This window comes from Arvicola amphibius, chromosome 10, assembly GCF_903992535.2.
Source record: "Arvicola amphibius chromosome 10, mArvAmp1.2, whole genome shotgun sequence".
Taxonomy (NCBI): domain Eukaryota; kingdom Metazoa; phylum Chordata; class Mammalia; order Rodentia; family Cricetidae; genus Arvicola; species Arvicola amphibius.
Genome location: NC_052056.1, coordinates 104,603,211 through 104,627,549, shown reverse-complemented (window position 1 = coordinate 104,627,549; position 24,339 = coordinate 104,603,211). Strand labels below are relative to the sequence as shown.

At 38.8% G+C, this 24,339-nt stretch overlaps 2 protein-coding genes across 6 annotated transcripts in view; both read left to right on the top strand.

The window, feature by feature from the left end:
- Zscan25 (zinc finger and SCAN domain containing 25) overlaps positions 1-15,856 on the top strand; it is a 35,649-nt gene extending 19,793 nt beyond the window's left edge. For 3 of the 4 annotated variants that reach the window (XR_005287129.1, XR_005287128.1, XR_005287126.1), the window contains one exon: positions 15,584-15,856. The gene's annotated coding sequence lies outside the window, so the exon portion shown is untranslated. Of the gene's footprint in view, positions 1-2,426; positions 2,609-15,583 lie in introns of those variants that run through there. The other variant, XR_005287130.1, reaches the window with a different exon arrangement.
- Positions 15,857-16,006: 150 nt separating this feature from the next.
- The window catches only part of LOC119824659 (cytochrome P450 3A11), a 32,214-nt gene continuing 23,881 nt past the window's right edge, over positions 16,007-24,339 (top strand). The window contains exons 1-3 of one of the 2 annotated variants that reach the window (XR_005287131.2): positions 16,007-16,149; positions 17,082-17,175; positions 19,111-19,163. Coding sequence is in view for 1 of the 2 variants with exons in the window: in XM_038344979.1 (XP_038200907.1) it covers positions 16,079-16,149; positions 17,082-17,175; positions 19,111-19,163 (218 nt within the window). In the remaining variant the exon portion in view is untranslated. The remainder of the gene's footprint in view (positions 16,150-17,081; positions 17,176-19,110; positions 19,164-24,339) is intronic. The other variant, XM_038344979.1, reaches the window with a different exon arrangement.

The following is a 24,339-nucleotide window of genomic DNA, read 5'->3' as shown; positions in this document are numbered from 1 at the left end:
TGATAATGCCTTTAAAATTGCACCTTCTGAATCAGGATGGTTAGTGTGGATTTCACAACCCAGCCTATATTGAATGTGATCCATATCAGAGGCAGCTTTCAGTAATGTCAGTTCCAGGTTGTCAGCCTACCTCTGCACTGAATAGTTGACATTCTTCAGTTTCATTTTTATTTTATTCTCATTTTGTGTGTGTGTGTGTGTGTGTGTGTGTAAAATGCCCATGCAAGCAGTACCCATGGATACCACAAGGTGGCATCAGATTTCCCCTTTGAGCTGGAGAAACAGGTAGTTGTGAGCTGGTTCTCTGCATACAATTCAGGTCTGTGTCTTTAGCCCCTGAGCTGTATCTCCAACCTTTCTTTTCTCTTCTCTTTTTTGAACATATTGATAACTTTATGTATCTCTTACAATTGTTTATTAATTTTCTGTATCATTTCTAGTCAGTTTTAATCAGTGGACTTCACTCTCCCTTCTTGGTTTCATTGGCCTTTTTTGACTAAGCCAGGAATTGTGAATCTTCGTAGACATGGAATCTGCCAGATCTCTTTTCAAGGTGTGATGTGTTGGGGAGAGCAGTACTTAGCCTGAAATGATTATCTACACCAAGAGTCACCATTTATTAACCTATTATTAGTCATAGATTCTAAGCATGTGAGTTAAGAGAAAAAGGTGCTCAGGAAAAAAGTGAGAATTTTCAAGCCTACTATTAGTGTGTGGGGTCTGATGTGCGATTTAAGTTTTAATAATGTTTCTTTTACATATGTTGGTGCTCTTGTATTAGGGGTATAGATGTTCAGGATTGTGACTGCATCTTGATTAATTGTTCCTGTTATGAGTATAAAGTGTCCTTCTCCATCTCTCCTGACTGATTTTAGTTTGAAATCCATTTGGTTAGACATTAGGATAGCTATACCAGCTGGTTTCTTAGGTCCATTTGATTGGAAAACCTTTTCCCAACCCTTTCCTCTGGAGTAGTGTCTGACTTTGATGTTCAGTTGCGTTTCTTATATACAGCATAAGGCTGGATCCTGTTATCATATCCATTCTCTTAGCTTGTGTCATTTTATAGGTGAATTGAGTTCATTGATATTAAGAAATATGAATGACCAGTGGTTGTTAGCTCCGGTTATTGTCGGTAGTGGTATTTGTGTGTTTTCCATCTTTGTGTTATTCTGGTGAGGAGTTATCAGATGCCGGTAGTTTTGTGGGTGCAGTTAGCTTCTTTGGGTTGCGACTTTCCGTCTAGTAATATATACAAGGCTGGGTTTTTGGATAAGAACTGTTTAAATCTGTTTTTGTCATTCAATATCTTGTTTTCTCCGTAGATGGTGAATGAAAGCTTTGCTGGTTATAGTAGTCTGGGCTTGCATCCATGGTTTCTTAGTGTCTGCAGCACATCCATACTGGACCTTCAGGATTTCAAGGTTCCATTGAGAAGTTGGGTGTAACAAATAAAGGTTTACCTTTATATGTTACTTCACCTTTTACCTTTGCAGCAGAGCAATTTCTTTATTAAAAAATGACAATGAATTATAATCATCGCATATGGAGGGAAATCCCACATCATGCCTCTCTCTCCTAAGTAATGGGATTAAAGGCAACTCTCACCACACCAGATACCCCAGATAACTTAATGTATACAAAAATATAATTTTCCAGAAATTTTCACAGAATGTCTTTTTTTGGTAACTACATTTTTGGGGAATTCAAGTAACTCCTTGAGAGCAGCTAGAATTCTGTTTAGTCTTGAACTCTTAGGGAGAACACACTTCATATCCTTAACATTCCTCAATAACCCTATCACATGAACCTTCTAAGTTTTATGTGGTCAGTTAAGGTCTTTGTTTAATATTTAATGAGGATTAGGACAGCAAGGCAGTTCTTTGTAAACATCAGGTATGCCATCCCTGGCATGAAAGCCACTGACTTTGTAGGTTCCTTTTCAGCAGCTGTGTTATCAGAAAATAGAACCCATTTAAGAAAGATCAGCATTTTTGATAGGTATGAGGACTGTCCCTAACAGTATTTTATTCCTAAAGTCTGACAAATTGCTATTACTTGCCTAAAGAGTTGTCTGAGTATGGTCTGAACATTCTAAAGTTTATAGGGTCAGCTGTGGTCTTAGGTTAAATGTTTAACAAGTCAGATTATGAGGAAACAACTCATGAGTGTGATCATTGGTTTTTTTTTTTTTTTTGTCTGTTTTTGTGAAACAGTCATTAGCCCTGCCTTCAGTTTATCTCCTGTGTCAACAATCTCAGAAGCTTTTGGGTCACAGAATACTAGGAAACCACAGATCAAGCATGTGTACTTCTGAGTGCCAAATCAGATAACCAAGAGTGCTAATGTCTTTCCACAGTCAAGTGCGCTAGAGATGGGGCCTGGGTTGATGGATCAGCATTAAAGAGCACTTGTTTCTCTTCCAGAGGCCACAAGTTTGATTCACAGCATCTGCCACCATGCTGACAACTGCCTGTAATTCCAGCTCCAGGGGAATCTGATGCCCTCTTCTGGCCTCAGTGGAAAACAGCACACACACAAACACACACACACATACGCACACACACACGCACACAGAGAGAGAAAGAGAGAGAGATACACATAAATAAAAATAAAAAGTCTTAAAAGTAAAGAATGAGTGATGGATCTGGAATGTGTCCATGGGATCTGAACGTTTACTTGCACCATGCATGGTGGCACACAGCTTTAGTTTCAGCACAAAAGATGCAGGGGAAGGCAGATTTCTGTGAGTGTGATGTCAGCTTGGTCTACAGAGCTAAATCAAAGACAGCTAGGGCTGTTACATAGAGAAACCCTGTCTCGAAAAATCAAAAGGAAAACCATACCAAAACAGAAGTTTTCTCCTCTCCTCTCTCTCATTCAATATATTAATTACATTTTATTTATTGTGTGTGTGCATGCTCGGCAGTGTGCCGCAGGCCACCTGTGTGGGTCAGAGAACAACTTTCAGGAGTCAGTTCTCTCTTTCTGCCATGTGAGTCCCAGGTCTGTACCCAGGTCTTCAGACTGCAGCTGTCCCTTTACCCACTGAGCCTCCTCTCCAGCCCCTTCCTCTTTTATTCTTTTCAATATGAGGTCATAAGACAGCCTGAGAAGTGTCTTGGGTAGGATTAAAAGCCAATATGTTAGGATGAGGAACCGGAGAGATGTGCAATGGGTCTAGCAAAGGGTCTAGGGCAGTGATTCTCAGCCTTGCTAAAGCTGTGACCCTTTAATATAGTTCCTCATGCTGTACTGACCCCCAGCCATAAAATAATTTCCAGTGCAGCTTCATAACTGCAATTTTGCTACTGTTATGAATCATAATGTAAATAAGTTCTTTTATTGTACAGGATTGTTTTTGCTATCCCTGGCTTTTTGTTTTCTATATGAAGTTGATTATTGTTCTTTCATGGTCTGTAAACAATTGTGTCAGGATTTTGATGGGGATTACATTAAATCAATAGATTACTTTTGGTGTGATTGCCATTTTTTACTATGTTGATCCTACCTATCCAAGACCATGGGGGATCTTTCCATTTTCTGATATCTTCTTCAATTCCTTTCTTCAAAGACTTAAAGATCTTGTCAAATAGGTCTTTCAATTCTTTGGTTAGTATTACCTCAAGATACTTTGTTATTTGTGGCTATTGTGAAAGGTGATGTTTCTCTGATTTTCTTCTAAGCTTCTTATTTATCATTTGTGTATAGGATGGCTACTGATTTTTTTGAGTTGATCTTGTATCCTGCCACATGACTGCAGGTATTTATCAGTTTTGGGGGTCACTTATATACACTATCATATCATTTGCAAATAACGAAGGTTTGACTTCTTCCTGTCCAATTTGAATCCCCTTGGTCTCCTCTTGTTGTCTTATTGCTATTGCTAAAACTTCAAGAACTATGTAGAAGATATATGCAGAGAGGGGAAAGCCTTGTCTTGTTCCTGATTTTAGTCGAAGTGCTTTGAGTTTCTCTCCTTTTAATTCGTTTTGGCTGTCGGCTTGCTATATGTAGCTTTTATTATATTTAGATATGTTCCTTATATCTCTGATCTCTCCAAGACCTTTATCATGAAGGGGTGTTGAATTTTGCCAAATGCTTTTTCAGCATCTAATGAAATGATCATATGATTGTTTTCTTTCAGTTAATTTATATGATGGATTACATTAATAGATTTGTGTAAACATACCAGTCCTGCATCTCTGAGATGTAGCCAACTTGATCATGGTGAATGATTTGTTTGATGTGTTTTTGGATTCGGTTTCTTAGTATCTTATTGAGTATTTTTGCATCCATGTTTATGAGAAAGATTAGTATTAGTCTGTAATTCTCTTCCTTGGTTGAGCCTTTGTGTGGTTTTGGTACCAGGGTAAATGTAGCCTCACAAAAAAGAGTGTGGCAATGTTCCTTCTGTTTCTATTATGTGCAACATTTTGAGGATTATAGGTATTAGCTCTTCTTCGAAGTTCTAGTAGAATTTTGCACTAAAACCATCCAGCACTGTGCTTCTTTGGTTGGGAAGATTTTGATGGCAGCCTTTATTTCCTTGCAGTATAAGTTTGTTTAAATTGCTCCCCTTGTCTTGATTTAATTTTGGTATATGGTATCTATCTAAAAAATTGCCCATATCTTTTACATTTTCTAATTTTGTGGACTACAGGTTTTTGTAGTATGACCTAGTGATTCTCTGAATTTCTTCAATGTCTATTGTGTCCACCTTTTATTTCTGATTTTGTTAAATGGATTTTCTCTCTCTGCCTTTTGATTAGTTTGGATAAGGATTTGTCTATCTTGTTGATTTTTTCAAAGAACCAGTTCTTTGCTTCATTAATTCTTTATATTATTTTCTTTGTTTCTATTTTGTTGACTTCAGGCCTCAATTTGATTATTTCTTGTCTTCTACCTCTCCTGGGTGAGTATGTTGATTTTCTCAAAGAATTAGCTCTTTGTTTCATTAATTCTTTTTTATCTTCTTAGTTTCTATTTTGTTGATTCCAGGCCTCAATTTGATTATTTACTGTCTTCTACTCCCCCTGGATGAATCTGCTTCTTTTGTTCTAGATCTTTCAGATGTGCTGTTAAGGCACTAATGTAAGCATTTTCCATTTTCTTTATGTTGGCACTTAGTGCTATGAGCTTTCCTCTTAGCACTGCTTTCATGGTGTTTCAGGTTTGGGTATTTTGTGCCTTCATTTTCCTTGAATTCAAGGAAGTCTTAATTTCTTTTTTTCTTTCTTCCTTGACCCAAGGGTTGTTCAAATTCACTGTTCAATTTTCATGAGTTTGTAGACTTTCTGAGAGTAGAATTGTTGTTAAATTCTCACTTTAATCCATGGTGATCCAATAGAACACCCAGATTTACTCCAATTTTTATATTTGTGGATATATAGCAAGTATGTGGGCAATTTCAGAGATTGTTCCATGAGGTGCAAAGAAGAAGGTATATTCTTTTGCGTTTGGGTGGAATGTTCTATAGATATCTGATAAGTCCATTTGATTTATGACATCTGTTAGTTCTCTTATTTCTCTGTTAAGTTTCTGTCTAGTTGACCTGTCTATTGGCAAAAGTGGAGTGTTGAAGTCTCCTACTATTAGTGTGTGGTTTGATATGCGATTTAAGTTTTAAGAATTTTTCTTTTACATATGTTGGTGCTCTTGTATTAGGGGCACAGATGTTCAGGATTGTGACTGTATCTTGATTAATTGTTCCTGTATGAGTATAGAGTGTCCTTCTCCATCTCTCCTGACTGATTTTAGTTTGAAATCAATTTTGTTAGACATTAGGATAGCTATACCAGCTGGTTTCTTAGGTCCATTTGATTGGAAGATCTTTTCCCAGCCCTTTTCTCTGACGTAGTGTCTGACTTTGAGGTTCAGATGCATTTCTTGTATACAGCAAAAGGCTGGATCATGTTATCATATTCATTCTCTTAGCATATATATATATACATACATAGCCTTAGGGTTTTTTATAGGTTAATTGAGTCCATTGATATTAAGCAATATTAATGACAAGTAGTTGTTAACTCCGGTTATTTTTCGGTAGTAATGTTTGTGTGTTTCCCTTCTGTGTTATGCTGGTGAGGGGTTATCAGATGCCTGTGTATTTGTAGGTGCAGTTAGCTTCCTTGGGTGGGATTTTTCTTCTAGTACTTTCTATAAGGCTGAGTTTGTGGATATGTGTTGTTTAAATCTGTTTTTGTCATTCAATATCTTGTTTTCTCCATAGATGGTGAATGAAATCTCTGCTGGGTATAGTCGTCTGGGCTTGCATCCGTGGTTTCTTAGTGTCTGTAGCACATCTATCCAGGATATTATTCTGGATATTCTAAATATTCTGGATTTCATGGTTTGCATTGAGAAGCTGGGTGTAATTCTGATATGTTTACCTTTATATGTTACTTAACCTTTTACCTTTGCAGCAGAGCAACTTCTTTATTAACCAATGGCAATAAATTATAATCATAGCATATGAAGGGAAATCCCACATCATTCCTCTATCTCCTAAGTACTGGGATTAAAGGCAACTCTCACCACACCTGACTCCCCAGATAACTTAATGTATACAAACCTATTATTTTCCAGAAACTTTCACAGAGTGTCTTTTTTTTTGGTAACTACATTTTTGGGGAATTCAAGTAACTCCTTGAGAACAGCTAGAATTCTGTCTAGTCTTGCACTTTTGGGAAGAACACACTTCATGTCCTTAACATTCCTCAATAACCCTATCACATGAACCTTCTAAGTTTTATGTGGTCAGTTAAGGTCTTTGTTTAATATTTAATGAGGATTAGGACAGCAAGGCAGTTCTTTGTAAACATCAGGTATGTGATCCTTGGCATGAAAGCCAGTGCCTTTATGGGTTCCTGTTCGGCAGCTGTGTTATCAGAAAATAGAACCCATAAGAAAGGTCAGCATTTTTGATAGGTATGAGGACTGTCCTTAACAGTATTTTATTCCTAAAGTCTGACAAATTGCTATTACTTGCCTAAAGAGTTGTCTGAGTGTGGTCTGAACATTCTAAAGTTTATAGGGTCAGTTGTGGTCTTAGGTTCAGTTCAATATTTAACAAGCCAGATTGTAAGGAAACAACTCATGAGTGTCATGGTTGATTTTTGTCTTTTCTTCTGAAACAGTCATTAGCCCTGCCTTCAGTTTATCTCCTGTGTCAACAATCTCAGAAGCTTTTGGGTCACAGAATTCTAGGAAACCACAGACCAAGCATATGTACTTCTGAGTGCCAAGTCAGATAACCAAGAGTGCTAATGTCTTTCCACAGTCAAGTGCGCTAGAGATGGGGCCTGGGTTGATCAGCATTTAAGAGCACTTGTTTCTCTTCCAGAAGCCACAAGTTTGATTCACAGCATCTGCCACCATGCTGACACCTGCCTGTAATTCCAACTCCAGGGGAATCAGATACCCTCTTCTGGCCTCAGTGGAAAACAGCACACACACACACACACACACACACACACACACACACACACACACACACACCCCGATACACATAAGTAAAAAGAAAAAGTCTTAAAAGTAAGAATGAGTGATGGATCTGGAATGTGTCCATGGGATCTGAACTGCTGTTATGACTTCTTCCAAACAACCCTGTTACTCTGTGTGGATTTTGAGAAGTTTTACTAACTATATGCATAGTTACACTTTACAGATCTGCTTTGGATGAAAGTAATGGTGGCCCAGTCCTTCAACATGTGGCATCACCTTTTTCTGAAACCCATTTGGTGTGTTTAGCTTTGTCAGCTTGAGACATAGTAGAGTCACCTGAGAGTAAAACCTCCATTGAGGCATTGTCTAGATCAAACTGACCTCAGGAATGTCTGTGGGAGATTGTCTTGGTTATAATCAATGCAGGAGCATTTCTCTTACTTTAGATTGATGGAGGACTCTCATTGGCTAATAAAGAAACTGCCTTGGCTTTTTGATAGGGCAAGATTTAGATAGGTGGAGTAGACAGAACAGAATTCTGGGAGAAGGGAAGTTAGTAAATGGCCCCACCTCTCCTCTCTGAGCAAGACGTGATGAAGCTCCGGCCCAAAATGAAGTACGCTAGAATTTTCCCGGTAAGGCACCACTTCGTGGTGCTACATACATTATTAGATATGAGTCAATCAAGATGTGAGTAAGAGCCTGAAACTAATGGGCCAGGCAGTGTTTAAATGAATATAGTTTGTGTGTTGTTATTTTGGGGCATAAGCTAGCCGGTGGCAGAGAGCTGGGCGGGATGAAAAGCAGGCCTGCCTACAGCTCATCACTACATTGGATGACATCATTCCATCCAGGTAGTCTTGAGACATATAAAAGTGTTAGATAAGTGTGAACCTGTGGGTGTAGTTTTCCAGGCTACTTCGTGCTGGTTGGGGGTGCTGATAATCTTATGGGGACCTAAAGAAAATTTAGAGTTATGATCAAGTCCTGACTGGAGTATCCTGTGAAGTTTGATCATCTCAGGCAGCAGTCTTGAATCCGTTCTGGATGTAGAACTCAGATGTCCGGGCCATCTGTTCCTACCGGAGATTTCTCAGGTGGTCTTCCTTAATCAAACTGGATTTTTCTTAACTAGAATGAATCCACAAGTCATCATACCATTTATCTGACCTATGGTTGCTCCACCCTGTCCTTTATATCCCTGCCTTAATCTTGTGTGTTTGCAATATTGGCTTCTCTTGAGCTAATAAGCCAGAGTCTCAAGAGCCATGGTTGCCTCACAGCTTAATCATAGCAGGGAGTTCAGCAGGCCATCCAGGGAAATGGAAGTTATTTGTCCTCCCAATCCTTTCACTTCACAGTGCAGTTAATGTTCTAAAGTTGGCATTGCAAATGACATTAAATAACATGGGCTGAAGAGAAGGCTCATGGGTTAAGAGTGCTTATACCCACTGTTAAGTTTAGCTGTTACCCCTCATCATAAAAGCTTCTTTTGCAGCAGAAAGAGGCAACCACAGAGATGTACAACATGTCAAAATGCAAAGTAAGTGACTATAAGTTATCCATCCCAAGTTGGTTTTATATTTTATAGTTATATTACATTTATTACAACCTCTACATCTAGGGCCAAGAAAACATCACAGAAAAAGAGATATACCTTGTTCACAGCACCTCATGAAACCTTCTGTAAAACTGATTTGGTAACAAAGCAAACCTCCACAGATATAAAAAAAAAAAACAAACTAGAGTAACCCCCTGTATCTTTTCAGATCACCATTATTTAAAGTTAGAATTTAATAACAACACTACTCTCAAAAAGCCTACACACACATGGAAACTGAACAATGAATTATTGAATCACCCCTGAGTCAATGAAGAAATAAAGAAAGAAATTAAAGACTTCCTAGAATTCAACAAAAATGAAGGCACAACATACCCAAACCTTTGGGACACTATGAAAGCAATGTTAAAAGGAACATTCGTAGCACTAAGTGCCTACATAAAGAAAGTGGAAAAAGCTTACACTAGTGACTTAACAGCACACCTGAAAGCTCTAGAAAAAAGAAGCAGACTCATCCAGGAGGAGTAGAGACAGAAAATAATCAAATTAAGGGCTGAAATTAATAAAATAGAAACAAAGAAAACAATACAAAGAGTCAATGAGACAAAGAGCTAGTTCTTTGAGAAAATCAAGAAGATAGAAAAACCCTTATCCAATCTAATCAAAAGGCAGAGAGAGAACATCCAAATTAACAAAACTAGAAATAAAAGTGGGGCATAACAACAGACACTGAGGAAATACAGAGAAACATTAGGTCATACTAAAAAACCTGTACTCCACAAAATTGGAAAATGTGAAAGAAATGGACAATTTTCTAAATAGGTAATACATACCAAATTTAAATCAAGACCAGGTGAACAATTTAAATAGGACTATAGCTATAGGCAGAGGCAGCTTGTTTGTTTTTCGGCATCACAGACCCGAAATAATTACATAGAAACTACGTTAAGTATGACACTGCTTGGCCAATCACTTAGGTGTATAGCTAGCTAACTCTTACATCTTAAATTAACCCGTTCCTATTATTTTATATTTTACCATCAGGCTCATGGTTTACTGGCACCTACTTTCTCCCAACATTCAGTTTAGTTTTCCTGCCTAGATCTATTCTATTCTGCCCTATCACAGGCCAAAGCAGCTTTTTAAATCATTAAATAATAAAGCAACACATATACATAAGGGAATCCCACATCATATAACCTGCAAGGAAATTGAGGCAGTTATCAAAAGTGTACCAACCAAAAAAAAAAAAAAAAAAAAAAAAAAAAAAAAAAAAAAGCCCAGGGCTGGATGGCTTTAGTGCAGAATTTTACCAGAACTTCAAAGAAGAGGTAATACCTATATTCCTTAAAGTATTCCACACAATAAAAACTAAGGAACATTGTCAATCTCTTTTTATAAGGTGTCAGTTACTCTGACACCCAAACCACACACAGACTTAACAAAGAAAGAGCACTATAGACCAATCTCACTCAATAACATAGATGCAAAAATACTCAATAAAATACTGTTAGACAGAATTCAAGAACACATCAAAAAAATAAACCACCATAATCAAGTTGGCTTCATCTCAAATATGCGGGAATGGTTCAACATACAAAAATCTATCAATGTAATCCATCATGTAAATAAACTGAATGAAAATAACAATATGATCATCTTATTAGATGCTGAAAAAGCATTTGACAAAATCCAACACCCCTTCATAATAAAGGTATTGGAGAGATCAAGGATACAAGGAACATATTTAAACATAATGAAAACAATATACAGCAAGCCAACAGCCAAAATCAAATTAAGTGGAGAGAAACTCAAAGCAATTCCATTAAAATAAGAATCAAGACAAGGCTGTCCACTCTCTTCATATCTCTTCAACATAGTTCTTGAAGTTCTAGCAAGACCAATAAGACAACAAAAGGATATCAAGTGGATTCAAATTGGAGGAAAAAGTAAAACTTTCGCTATTTGCAGATGATATGATAGTATACATAAATGACCTCCAAAACTCTACAAGGTAACTCCTATAGCTGATAAATATCTTCAGAAATGTGGCAGGATACAAGATCAACTCAAAAAAAAGTAGTAGCCCTCCTATATACAAATGATAAGGAAGCTGAGAAAGAAATCAGAGAAACATCAGCCTTCACAATAGCCACAAATAACATAAAATATCTTGGAGAAACACTAACCAAAGAAGTGAAAAAAATCTCTTCAACAAAAACTTTAAGTCTTCGAAGAGAGAAATTGAAGAAGATACAAGAAAATGGAAAGATCTCCCATGTTCTTGGATGGACAGGATCGATATAATAAAAAATGGTAATGCTATCAAAAGCAATGAAATCACCATAAAAATCCCAACACATTTTTTCACAGACCTTGAAAGGACAATAATCAACTTCATATGGAAAAACAAAAAATTCAGGATAACCAAAACAATCCGGTATAATAAAGGGACTTCCAGAGGCATCACCATCCATGACATCAAGCTCTATTATAGAGCTACTGTAATGAAAACAGCTTTGTATTGGAATAAAAACAGATAGGTGGACCAATGGAATTGAATCGGAGATCCGGATATTAATCCACACACTTATGAACACCTGATTTTTGACAAAGAAGCTAAAATTATACAATGGAAAAAAAAGCATCTTCAACAAATGTTGCTGGCATAACTGGATGTCAACATGTAGAAGAATGCAAATAGATCCATATCTATCCCCATTCACAAAATTCAAGTCCAAATGGATTAAATACATCAATATAAATCCAGCCACGCTGAACCTGATAGAAGAGAAAGTGGAAATTAGCCTCCAATGCATGAGCACAGAAAACCACTTCTTAAATATAAACCCAGCATCACAAACAATGAGAGCAACAGCAAACAAATGGTACCTCCTGAAACTGAGAAGCTTCTGTAAAGCAAAGGACACACCCAGTAAGACAAAATGGCAGACTACTGAATGGGAAAAGATCTTCACCAACCGCACATCAGATAGAGGACTCATGTCTGAAATATATACAGAACTCAAGAAGTTAGACATCTAAATTCCAAATAATACAATTAAAAAATAGGGTACAGAACTAAACAGAGAATCCTTAACATAAGAATCTCAAATAGCCAAAAGATACTTAAGGAAATAGTCAACATCCTTAGCCATCAGAGAAATGCAAATCAAAATGACTCTGAGATACCATCATACACCAGTCAGAATGACTAAGATCAAAACACCAATGATAGCTTATCCTGGAAAGGATGTGGACTAAGGGGAACAACCCTCCATTGCTGGTGGGGTTGCAAACTTGTACAACCACTCTGGAAATCAGTATGGCATTTTCTCATACTACAAGGACATTTGTCCAACTTTGTTCATAGCAGCATTTTTTTGTAATATCCAGAATCTGGAAACAACCATAGGTGCCCCTCAACCAAATAATGGATAAAGAAAATGTGGCACATTTACGCATTGGAGTACTACTCAGCAGTAAAAACAATAACATCTTGAAATTTGCAGATAGATGGAACTAGAAAATAAAAATATCTTGAGTGAGGTTACTCAGATCCAGAAAGATAAACATGGTATGTACTCACTTGAAAGTTGATACTAGCTGTAAAGCAAAGGATTTTGTATCTATAGTTCATAGATCCTAGAGAAGGTAAGTAACAAGGTGAACCCCAAGAAAAACAAGCATAGATCCACCTGGAAAGGGAAAATAGACAGGACCACCTAACAAAATTGGGAGCATGGGGGTGGGGGGAAAAGAGACGGTCGAAGAGAAAGAGGAGGAGAGCATGGGAGGAGGAGGAGAATTTGAGGGAATTGATAGTCAAGATGGAGGAAAGGCAGAGATGAGAGCAAAGAAAGATATTTTTATCAAGGGAGCCATTATGGGGCTAGCAAAAAATTTGGCACTAGAGAAATTTCCAGGAATCCATAAGAATGACTCCAAGTAAGACCCTAAACAATAGAGGAGAGGGTGCTCAAACTGGCCTTGCCCTGTTGTCAGATTGATGAACACCTTAAATGTCACCATAGAACCTTCATCCAGCAACTGATAGAAACAGAAACAGAGAACCACAGTAGAGCACTGGGCTGAGCTCCCAAACTTTAGTTGAAGAGTTTGAAGAGTGAGAATATGAGCAAAGTGGTCAAGACCATGATAGGTTCACCCACTGAAACAGTTTATCTGAGGTAACTCACAAACTCCAGCCAGACTGGGAAGCAACCAGCATAGGTCCAAACTAGTCCCTCTGAATGTGTGGGACAGTTGTATGACTGGGCAGACTGCAGGGCCACTGGCAGTGGCACCAGAATTTATCCCTACTGTTTGTACAGGCACTAGGGAACCAATTCTCTTTGGATGTATACTTTGCTCAGCCTAGATATAGTAGGGAGGGCTTTGAACCTTCCTCAAAGCAATGTGCCTTACCTTCTCTGAGAAGTGAATGAGGGGTTGGGTTGGGGTTAGGTGGAAGGAATGGGAGGAAGGGAAGAAGTGGAAACTTGGATTGGTATGTAAAATAAAAAAAGATAGTTTGTTTTCTTTAAAAAAAAAATAAGTTAAAACCGAGCTGAGAGATGGCTCAGCGGCTAAGAGGACTGCCTGCTCTTCCAGAGGTCCCGAGTTTGATTCCCTGCTGCAAAATAGCAGCTTTTGGCCATCTGTCCTGAGGTCCTGCGCCCTCTTGTGGCGTTAATGGGATAAATAAATAAATAAAATAAATTTTTAAAAAGATTGTTTTAAAAAATAAAATAAATTATTTAAGGGGGGTTGAATATAGGAAATTATGTGTGCTGCTTATGTACTTTACCACTGAGCTACATCTCCAGCAGCATTTGTTTTGTTTATGTTCATAGAATGGAATTATATGTAGAGAGAACATGTAGATGCAATACTTTTTATTAAAGTATACAAGTATAAAAATCACTGTATACACTGTTTATAATACTATAATTTAAAAACCTGGAGTCTCTGTCTACTCATTTCCATATTACAGGATCATAATTTTTTTTTAAAAATACAGGGTCTAACACTGTAACCCAGGTTAGCCTCAAACTTGCTATGTAGCCAAGAATGGTCTTGAACTTATGATCTTTGTGTCTCTACCTCTGGAGTGCAGGGATTAGAACCACCATCTGGCCCTGTTCTGTGGTGCTGATAATCCAGCCTAGGGCTTTGTGAGTACTAGGCATGAACTCTCTCAACTGAGCTACAGCCCCAACCCAGAGAACCATATTGTACTTATTTTTGATTAATAATTTTTGCAGTCTAACAACTTTACATGTATATATAATGTATTCTGGTTAAATTTCCCACCTTCTCTCTTTTTCCTTTCCACCCTTGCCGGTCTTACTTCTTACCTCCAAATCTCTTTCCTATATTTGTGATGTCTTCTGTGTCCTGCAGACTTTAACAGGTGCCATCTGTGTGATCATGGGTTTAGATCTGTCCATTAGAGCCTGTGGGCTCACCACTCACCAGTGGGCTAACACACAAATGCATACAATGCCTCCCTCTCACCCAGAACATGTTAGGTGTCAACAGTTTAGCAGTAAGTGGTAAGGTCTGTGTCTTCTCATCTCTACTGTCAGGGAGGGCAGGTGTTGAATTTTGGTGGATAGGAGTAGAAGAATTTGAGTTTTGTTGTAATATTTATCCCCAAGACAGGGTATCATGTTCCCCAGGCTGGTCTCAAACTCCTTATGTAACTTTGAACTTCCTCTTTGAATTTGGGATTCCCCTGTCTCTACTTCCTGAGTTCTGGGATTACAGAAGTGCACCACCAATTAGGTGGTGCTGGTGATGGAACCAGGGCTTTGTGACTGCTGAGCTGTCACTCTCCTGGCTGATTTTTATCACTACTCCTAGATTTTCTTTTTCACAAACAAAAAAACCATCAGTGGTCTCAAATAAAAATAAAATTTTTAAGCAATATATCAGCTTTAATGGTATGCATATTCACACACTGCATCATTTATCCATCCACAGTAATTTTCTATGGTTTTAAACGTGGTTCTATATGGTTAACAAGCTACACAGTCAGCGAGTTTTAGAACATTCTCATCACTCTCCTCTCGTCACTCCAAAACAGCTCCCCTAACATTTATTAACAATGGACCAGAGGGATTTTATTACACACACACACACACACACACACACACACACACACACCACTTCCCATTAGCTTTTCATATACTCTTTTTGTTATAACCCATAGTGTTCAGGATCACCTGCAGGCTTGAGTCTCATTTCCTCCCTCTGTAAAACTTGACCTCATTGAACTGTGCCTAGCAACCTGTCCATTGGGATATACTAGATCCAGACACCTCTCCCAACTCAACTTGACTGGTCTAAATGACCACTCCATTACACTCTGTTACATAGTGGTGACTACTGCCAAAATATATTCTCACAATCTAGTAAGAAGATTATACAGGAAGACCCTCAGTGTTGGGTTAGAGGGAAGGGGGTGCACGTGTGGGAGCCATACCTTGGGAGACACTTCTTTATTTGTTAGGGGCACAGGTGGGGACAAATTCAAAGAGACTTTGTTTGTTTGTTTCTATTTTTTGTTAGGTTTTGTTTTGCTGAGTTGAAATGTGGAAAAGAATGAAGTATCTTTCAGAGAGTCACCAAGACACTTTGTAAAGATCTGCATGCAGAATGCACAATGTTGGCTTTATTTCATGTATTTTTGAATGAAGTCAGTGGTGGTGAGGAGGCATTTCATGTCAATAAACTTATTTAATTTTTGGTGAAGAGATAGAACCTTTGGTCTGCCTGAAATGATAACATTGTTTATTGATTCTGCACACAATGTTAACTCACTGGAGGTCAAAATAGTCTGTGATGAACTTCATGATCTGTGAAGGTTAAGAGGAGACCAAAGTTCAGGTGATGCAGAGGTGAGCCATCTACTGGCTGTAGCCCTGGATCCACCCTTTTTTCCAGTGTATAAACACCACAAGCTCAGCACCCTTCAGCACCATTGATTGAAGGGAAGCCCTGCAAAGGGTAACGCACAGCTGGAGGGAGAACACAGAGGGGCACATTGCTGACAGACGAGCAATAATGGACCTGACTTCAGTTTTCTCATTGGAAACCTGGGCCCTCTTAGCTATCACCCTGGTGCTCCTATACAGGTGAGTAACCACTGAAGTTCCTCTTCCACCATTTCCTTGGAATTAGGGTTGTAATCAGACCTCTATTCTGGTATTGACTGCAAGGTCAAAAGTGACGTAGGAAGCAGGGGCCAGAGAGATGGTTCAGAGGTTAAGAGCACTGACTACTCTTTTAGAGGACCCACGTTTGAATTCTGTCAACACCTGTGGCTCACAATCATCAATTATCTGTAACTACAGTTCCAGGGAATCTGATGTCCTCCACATGCACTAAAATACAATTTTAAAAAATGATAGCAGAATTTGAAATTAACCCTTGCAAAAAACATTTTGAAATTACATGTTTTTATATATTGGGCTAGCAGAAGCACATGAGATAGGTTTGTGTGTGTATGTGTGTGTGTGTGTGTGTGTGTGTGTGTGTGTGTGTGTGTTTATCAGAGAAAAACTTTGGGGAGTCAGTCCTCTCCTATTATATGGAGGTTGAAACTCAGATTATCAATATTGGCAGCCAGTGCCTTTACCTGTGCAGTCATCTCGAAGGCCCAAAATAAAATGACAGCTGAATTCATTTTGCCTTTTTTGTGGAATGAGGGCTCAAACTAGAGCCTATATGTGCTAGGCAAGCACTCTACTACTGAGCCATATCTCTAGTGACACTAGCTCTTGAAGTTCATATTGATGTTAAACAGATCTGCTGGGCACATACACACTCACTTTTAAATCCCTTTACTTTTGGTATGGCCTAATTGACTTTCAGGATACCCCTAGATCCACCAGAACTCAGTAGAAATAGAAATACACAATGGACTGCCATGCACACTGGACCCCTCACCCTTTTTCTAAGCTCTCTGGCAACCAAGTTGTTGGTATGTTTCATGTTTTGACTTTGGTCGTGTTTATCTCCTCTCTTCTGTATGTGTGGTCACAAGGCTTTCTATTTCATTTTATAGATTTGGGACCCGTAAACATGATGTTTTTAGGAAACAGGGAATTCCTGGGCCCAAACCTCTGCCATTTTTAGGAACTCTGCTGAATTACTACAAGGTGAGTGCTTGTTGCAAGGAGGGCCCGCTTGTTCGTCCCAGCCTCCTGGCTAGCTTAGCCCCAAAATAACCACACAGAAATTGTATGTGTTAAAACACTGCTTGGCCCATTAGCTGTAACTTCTTATTGGCTAATTCTTACATCTTAATTTAACCCATTTCTATTAATCTGTGTATTGCCACATGCCAGAGGCTTACTGAGTAAAATTCCCAGCGTCTGTCTCTTGTGGATCCATGGTGTCTCTCCCTTCACCTTCCTTCTCTCAGCATTTTCCCTAGCTTTCCCCACCTACCTAAGTTCTGGCCTATAAACAGGCCAAGGCAGTTTATTTATTCATTAACCAAGAAAAGCAACACACAGACAGAAAGACTTCCTACGCCAAATGTTGATTCCTGAGAGCCAATAATTGTTTAGTTCCATCAAATGCTGTTTGGGAGGTAACTCTGAGACTTCAGTCCCTCATACTGTGTGTTCTTATGATACTAGAGATTGTCCAATTATTCTTTGGGGCTTTTGCCAACATAAAACTACAAAATATTTGTGTGTATGCTTTTATACTGTGTGTGTGTGCATGTATTTGCATGTGTATGAGTGCCCATATATATTAAGGTGAACATGCATGGATATGTGTATGCATGTAGAAGGCAGGGGTTGGTATTGGGTGTCTTATTGATTGCTCTTCACTTTATACTTTGAGGCAGGGTCTCTCAGTTGAACCCAGCTCTCTCTGACTTGACTAGTCTGGCTGGCCAGCGTGCTTCCAAGATCCTTTGTCTCTGCCTCCAGCAAGTGTGTCTGAGCCAGCTCCAGCATGAACCAGCTGGGGGTACACTGGGACGAGGCACTGAGACTGAGGAAATGTTAGATTAAGAGAAACGATGACAGAAATGTAGGATAGACTGGGAGAACTGAAGGTTGATACCAAACAGCCCCGGAATTATTTCTCAGTCAGCATATGTATTAATTACAAGTAAAAGGCAGAACAAAGGTCAGTAGAGTCAGCTAACCACCTCCCTGCACTGTCTTTGGGAAGAAACTAAAGCGGGTGCATTATCTCAATACAAGAATTCAGTTAGTAGCAAGCAGCTATCAATCACTAAGAAGGAGTGCCTCTGGCTGTCATACACCAGCCCTAATCTAAATGAATCATGTGTTCTTTCATCTGAGCAAAAATACTCTTTCTCATGGGCTTAATCACATGTGGTAGCTCACATATGATTCCGTTTCCATCTGTAGTCGGGTTTGACTTAGAGAAATAATTTGAGTTCAGTATTGCCTTCTTTGCTAGCTCCAATTATCCTTGAGAACTGTGAGAAAGTTCTGATTAAGCCCATGAGAAAGAGCAAAACCACTGGGAAAAGGATGATTTAACAAAATAGAAACTTCAACAATGAGCATGTCATATGCCACACTTAAGTCTAGGTGGATCATTTGTGACAAAACTGCTTTGACACTTGGCCCATGTTCTGTCCACAGCAGACATTCCCAAGCTCACATCCAAAGGGCAAGTGGCAAAACTTGCAAGGTGTCTGCTCAAGTTTTTGTCATGGAGTTTCTATGCTTACCTTGAACACTCTTTAAAACAATTTTATCATCATCATCATCATCATCATCATCATCATCATCATTATCATCATCATCATCATCATCATCATCATCATTATTTTGTGTGAGTGGTGTGTATCTGCTGATGTGCACATGTACATGTCTAAGAATTTGCATGCAGAAGCCACAGGAAGGGGTCAGGTGTCCTGCCCTATCACACTACTTTTTCCCACTGAGCCATCTTGCTGATGCCACTAAACATTACTAAGGACTTTTCCTTGTCAGAAACAATAAACCTCATTTCATGGGATTTGAGGGTTTGGTTCCCTGGATACAGAAGGGTTGGTACATACAGGACAGTAATGGATTTCATGCTATTTCTTTTTCCAGGGTTTATGGAAATTTGATGCTGAGTGCCATAAAAAGTATGGAAAAATGTGGGGGTGAGTATTCTGGAAAGTCCCATGGAGTTGACTCTTTTTAGGAGGATGTACTCTAATTGTTCAGGACTATGCCAGCCAAGAATTGTAGTAATGACCTCTCTGTTGTAAAGGTGTTGCCATGAGTCATTAAGTGCCAAGATTCACAGGTCTAATTATTGTAAAAACATTGCACACTGTGCTTTTTTGACAGACTTTGGTGTTCCATGGACTCTGGACCTCATGTTTTTGTTGTTTTGTTTTGTTTTTGAGACAGTGTTTCTCTGGATAACAGTCTTGGTTTTCCCAGAACTCACTCTGTAGACCAGACTGACCTTGAACTCACAGATATCCACATGCTTCTGCCTCCTGAGTTCTGGAACTACAGGCATGCAACCCCACCACCACCACCCCTGCCAAGACTTTGGATAGAAGTGTATATCATTGTGTTCTGTCTTACTGAACTGACTTTGGAGATCCAATTTAATAACCAAAGGGTTTTCCCTTCAATCTATGTCCTTAATGGTTCTGTAAAGCAGCTGAGCCAGCAACAGTAACTGTTCCCTGTCATTGATGTGGAGTTTAGTTAGAGCTTTGGAGTATGTGTCATCTTATACTATGAGACAGGAACAAGTGGGAGGAGGCTCTGGCTCTTCCTACCTCTTCATCTCTTCTCATTCACTTAGAAACCACAGGCCAGAATAGGGATCTGCTGAGCTTGCAAAGTTCTTAAAGACCATGTCATTCAATGCCAACAGCAAACTTTGCTGTTTGTCCAGTGGCCCCCAGCATGTGAATGTCTCTGTGCAATATTATTGCTTGTCAGCACTTGATAGTGTCCTTTCAACTTTTCGGTGACCTAATATCTAATTTATTTATTTATCCATTTATTAGTATTTATTTGGGATAGGATCTCTTTATGTAGCCCTGTCTGTCACAGAACTACATATACAGATCAGCCTTGCCTTGAAATCAAAGATTTGTTTGATTTAGCCTTCCAAGTGCTGGGATAAAAGGCATTTCCACAATGTCTGGCCCTAATATTATTTTTTAATTAATTTTGCTATATGATATTGTAACGTAAGTGCTTTTTAAGTTAATTTTATTGAGCAGTTTTCTCTGCTCCCCTCCCTGCTTTTCCCTTTCCCATCATCCCTCTCCCATGGTCCCCATGCTCCCAATTTACTCAGGCGATCTTGTCTTTTTCTCTTTAACATGTAGATTAGATCCATGTATGTCTCTCTTAGGGTCCTCATTGTTGTCTAGGTTCTCTGGGATTGTGATTTGTAGGTTGTTTTTCTTTGCTTTATGTTTTAAAATTACTTATGAATGAGTACATATGATAATTGTCTTTTTGGGTCTGGGATACCTCACCCAATATGATGTTTTCTAACTCCATCCATTTGCCTGCAAGTTTCAAGATGTCATTATTATTTTCTGCTGTGTAGTACTCCATTGTGTAAATGTACCACATTTTCCTTATCCATGCTCAGTTGAGAGGCATCTAGGTTGTTTCCAGGTTCTGGCTATGACAAACAATGCTGCTACGAACATAGCTGAGCACATGTCCTCGTGGTATAATTAAGCATCTTTTGGGTATATACCCAAAAGTTGTATTGCTGGGTCTTGAGGTAGGTTGTTTCCTAATTTTTTGAGAAATTGCCATACTGATATCCAAAGGGGCTGTACAAGCTTACACTCCCACCAGCAATACAGGAGTATTCCCTTTACCCCACAATTTTTTCAGTATAAGTTGTCATCAGTATTTTTGATCTTGGCCATTCTTATAGGTGTAAGATGGAATCTCAGAGTTGTTTTGATTTTTATTTATCTGATGACTAAGAATGTTGAACATTTCCTTAAGTGTCTTTCAACAATATTATATTCCTCTGTAGAGAGTTCTCTGTTTAGGTCTGTACTCCATTTTTTTTTTTTTTTTGGTTTTTCGAGACAGGGTTTCTCTGTAGCTTTGGAGCCTGTCCTGGAACTAGCTCTTGTAGACCAGGCTGGTCTCGAACTCACAGAGATCCGCCTGCCTCTGCCTCCCGAGTGCTGGGATTAAAGGCATGCGCCACCGCCGCCTGGCTGTACTCCATTTTTTATTGGATTATTTGTTCTTTTGATGACCAATTTCTTGAGTTCTTTCCATATGAAGTTGGGTACCATTATTTCGAGGTCTGTGAAGAATTTTGCTGGGATTTTGCTGGGCATTGCATTGAATCTATATATTGCTTTTGGTAAAATTTCCATTTTTACTATGTTAATTTTACCTACCCAAGAACATGGGAAATCTTTCAACTTTCTGGTGTCTTCTTCAATTTCTATCTTCAAAGACTGAATGTTCTTGTCATACAAGACTTCCACTTGTTTGGTTATAGCTCCTCCGAGATATTTTATGCTATTTGTGGCTGTTGTGAAGGGATATGTTTCCCTGATTTCTTTCTCAGGCCATTTATCATCTGTGTACAGGAGTTTTCAGGTGTTCTGTTACCTCACTAGTGTGGGCTTTTTCTAGCTTCTTTATGTGGACATTTAGTGCTATGAACTTTCCTCTTAGCACTGCTTTCATTGTGTCCCATAAATTTAGGTATGTTGTGTGGTCATTTTAATTTCTATGTGTTTGTGGGCTTTATGATATTAGTATCACTGTTGAATTTTAATTTTAAGCCCTGGTGATCTGATAAGATACCTAGGGTTATTCCAATGATTTGTATTTGTTGAGGTTTGTTTTGTTACCGAGTATATGATCAGTTTTTGGAAAGGTTCCTTGAGTTGCTGAGAAGAAGGTATATTCTTTTATGTTAGAATGGAATGTTCTATAGGTGTCTGTTAAGTCCATTTGAGTCATAACACCTATAAATTCTCTTATTTCTCTGTTAATTTTTGTCGGACTGACCTGTCTGTCCAGTGGTAATATTGGAGTGTCTCACTATTTGTGTGTGGGGTTTAATGTATGATTTAAGAAGTGTTTTTTAACATATGAGCATGCCTTTTATTTGGGGCATTATTGAGATTTCCTCTTGATGAATTTTTCCTGTAAATAATAATAAATATCCTTCTTTGTCTCTTTTGATTGATTTTAATTTGAAGCCTATTTAGTTAGAAATTAAAATACCTATACCAGCTTGTTTCTTAAGTCCATTTGATTGGAAATTTTTTCCCAACCCTTTACTCTGAGACAATGTCTGTCTTTGAGGTTGAGGTGTGTTTCTATTATGCAGCATAAGGATGGATTCTGTTTTCGTATCCAATCTGTTAACCTGTGTTTTTTTATAGGTGAGTTGAATGCATTTATTTTAAGGGATATTAATGACCAGTGATTGCTATCTCCTGTTAATTTAGTTTTTACTGTTGCTGATGTTAATTTGTGTGTTTTCCCTTCTTTGGGATTTGCTGCTGTGAGATCAGTTGTCTGTGATTTTATTGATGTAGCCAACTTCCTTGGGATGCAGTTTTTCTTCTAGTACTTTGTGTATGGCTGGGTTTGTGGCTAGGTATTGATTAAATCTGGTTTTGTCATGGAATATATTGTTTTGTCCTCCTATGGTGATTGAAAGTTTTGCTGAGTAAAGTAGTCTGGGATGGCATCTGTAGTCTTTTAATGCTTGCATAACACTTGACCAGGACCCTCTGGCTTTCATTGTCTCCATTGAGAAATCAGGTGCAATTTTGATGGGTCTGCCTTTATATGTTACTTGGCCTTTGTCCTTTGCTGCTCTTAATATTCTTTCCTTACTCTGTATGTTTAGTGTTTTGATTATTATGTGGCAAGGGGACTGCTTGTTTTTTTGATCCAGTCTATTTGGTGTTCTCTAAGCTTTTTGTATCTTTATAGGCATATCTTCCTTTATTTAGGTTGGAAAATTTTCTTCTATGATTGTGTTAAATATATTTTCTGTGCTTTTGAATTGAACTTTTCTCCTTCTTATATACCTTTTCATCATGTCCCATATTTCCTGAGTATTTTGTGTTAGCTTTTGTTAGATTTAATGTTTTCTTTAACTGATGAGTCTATTTCTTTATTGTATCTCTCTTTCATCTCTTGTATTCTGCTTTCATTTGTGGTTCCTGATCATTTTCTCATGATTTCTGTTTCTATAATTTCCTCAGCTTGTGTTTTCTTTATTCCCTCTATTTCAGTTTTCAGGTCTTGAATGGTTTCTTTCATATGTTTGATTCCTTTTTCTTGGTTTTCTTTAAGGGGTTTGTTGATGCCTTCTTATTTTTTGTTTGTCTTTTCCTCCATTTTTTGAGGGAATTTTTCGTTTCCTCTTTAAGGGCCTCAAACATTATCCTAAAGTTATTTTTGAGGTCATTTTCTCCTGCTTCATCTATATTTGGTTGTTCAAGTCTTGCTGTTATAGGGCCACTAGTTTTTACTGGTGTTGTGTTCTTCTTTGTGGTGTTGCATGTGTTCTTACCTTATCCACTCATCTTTTCCTCTAATTGGTGTAGTTGGGACTCTCTGTGACTCTGGTGATCAATCTTTCAGATTCCAGTGGATCCAAGGCTCAGATGGTTGCTCTTTATGGTGTAGCCAGCACCACAGTTCCAGTCACTCCATTTGTCATTCTATGTTCCTGGAGGTAGCTTGGCATAGGTTGCTGGCTAAGTAATATTTCTGGTCTAGATCTGCTCTTGCAGAGGTCCCTGGCTTAGGGTTGGTCCTGCAAAGGTCTCTGCCTCTGATCTACTCCCTCAGAAGTCCCAGACTCATGCCTGGACCTGCAGAGGTCTCTGGTTCTTGCCTATTCCCTTGGAGGTCCCAGACTCACACCCAGACCTGCAGAGATCCTGGCTTAGGCCTAGTTCCTTGGAGGTCCCAGACTCACGCATGAACCTGCAGAGGTCCTAGCTCAGGTCTATTTCCTTGGATGCCTCAAACTCATGCCCAGACCTGCAGAGTTCCTGGCACAGGCCTAGTTCCTCAGAGGTCCCAGACTCATGCATGGACCTGCAAAGTTCCTGGCTCAGGCCCACTCCCTTAGAGTCCCAGACTCATACCCAGACCCACAGAGTTCTCTGGCTCCAACCTACTCCCTCAGTAGTTGCTTCCATGTACCTGCTCCTGTGGAGTTCACTGTCTCAGGCCTGCTCCAGCCTAGGTCACTGGCTCAATCCTCTTTCTGCAAATGTCCTTGTTCTGAATCCTCTCCTGCTCCTGTGGAGTTTGCTGTCTCAGGCCTGCTCCAGCCTAGGT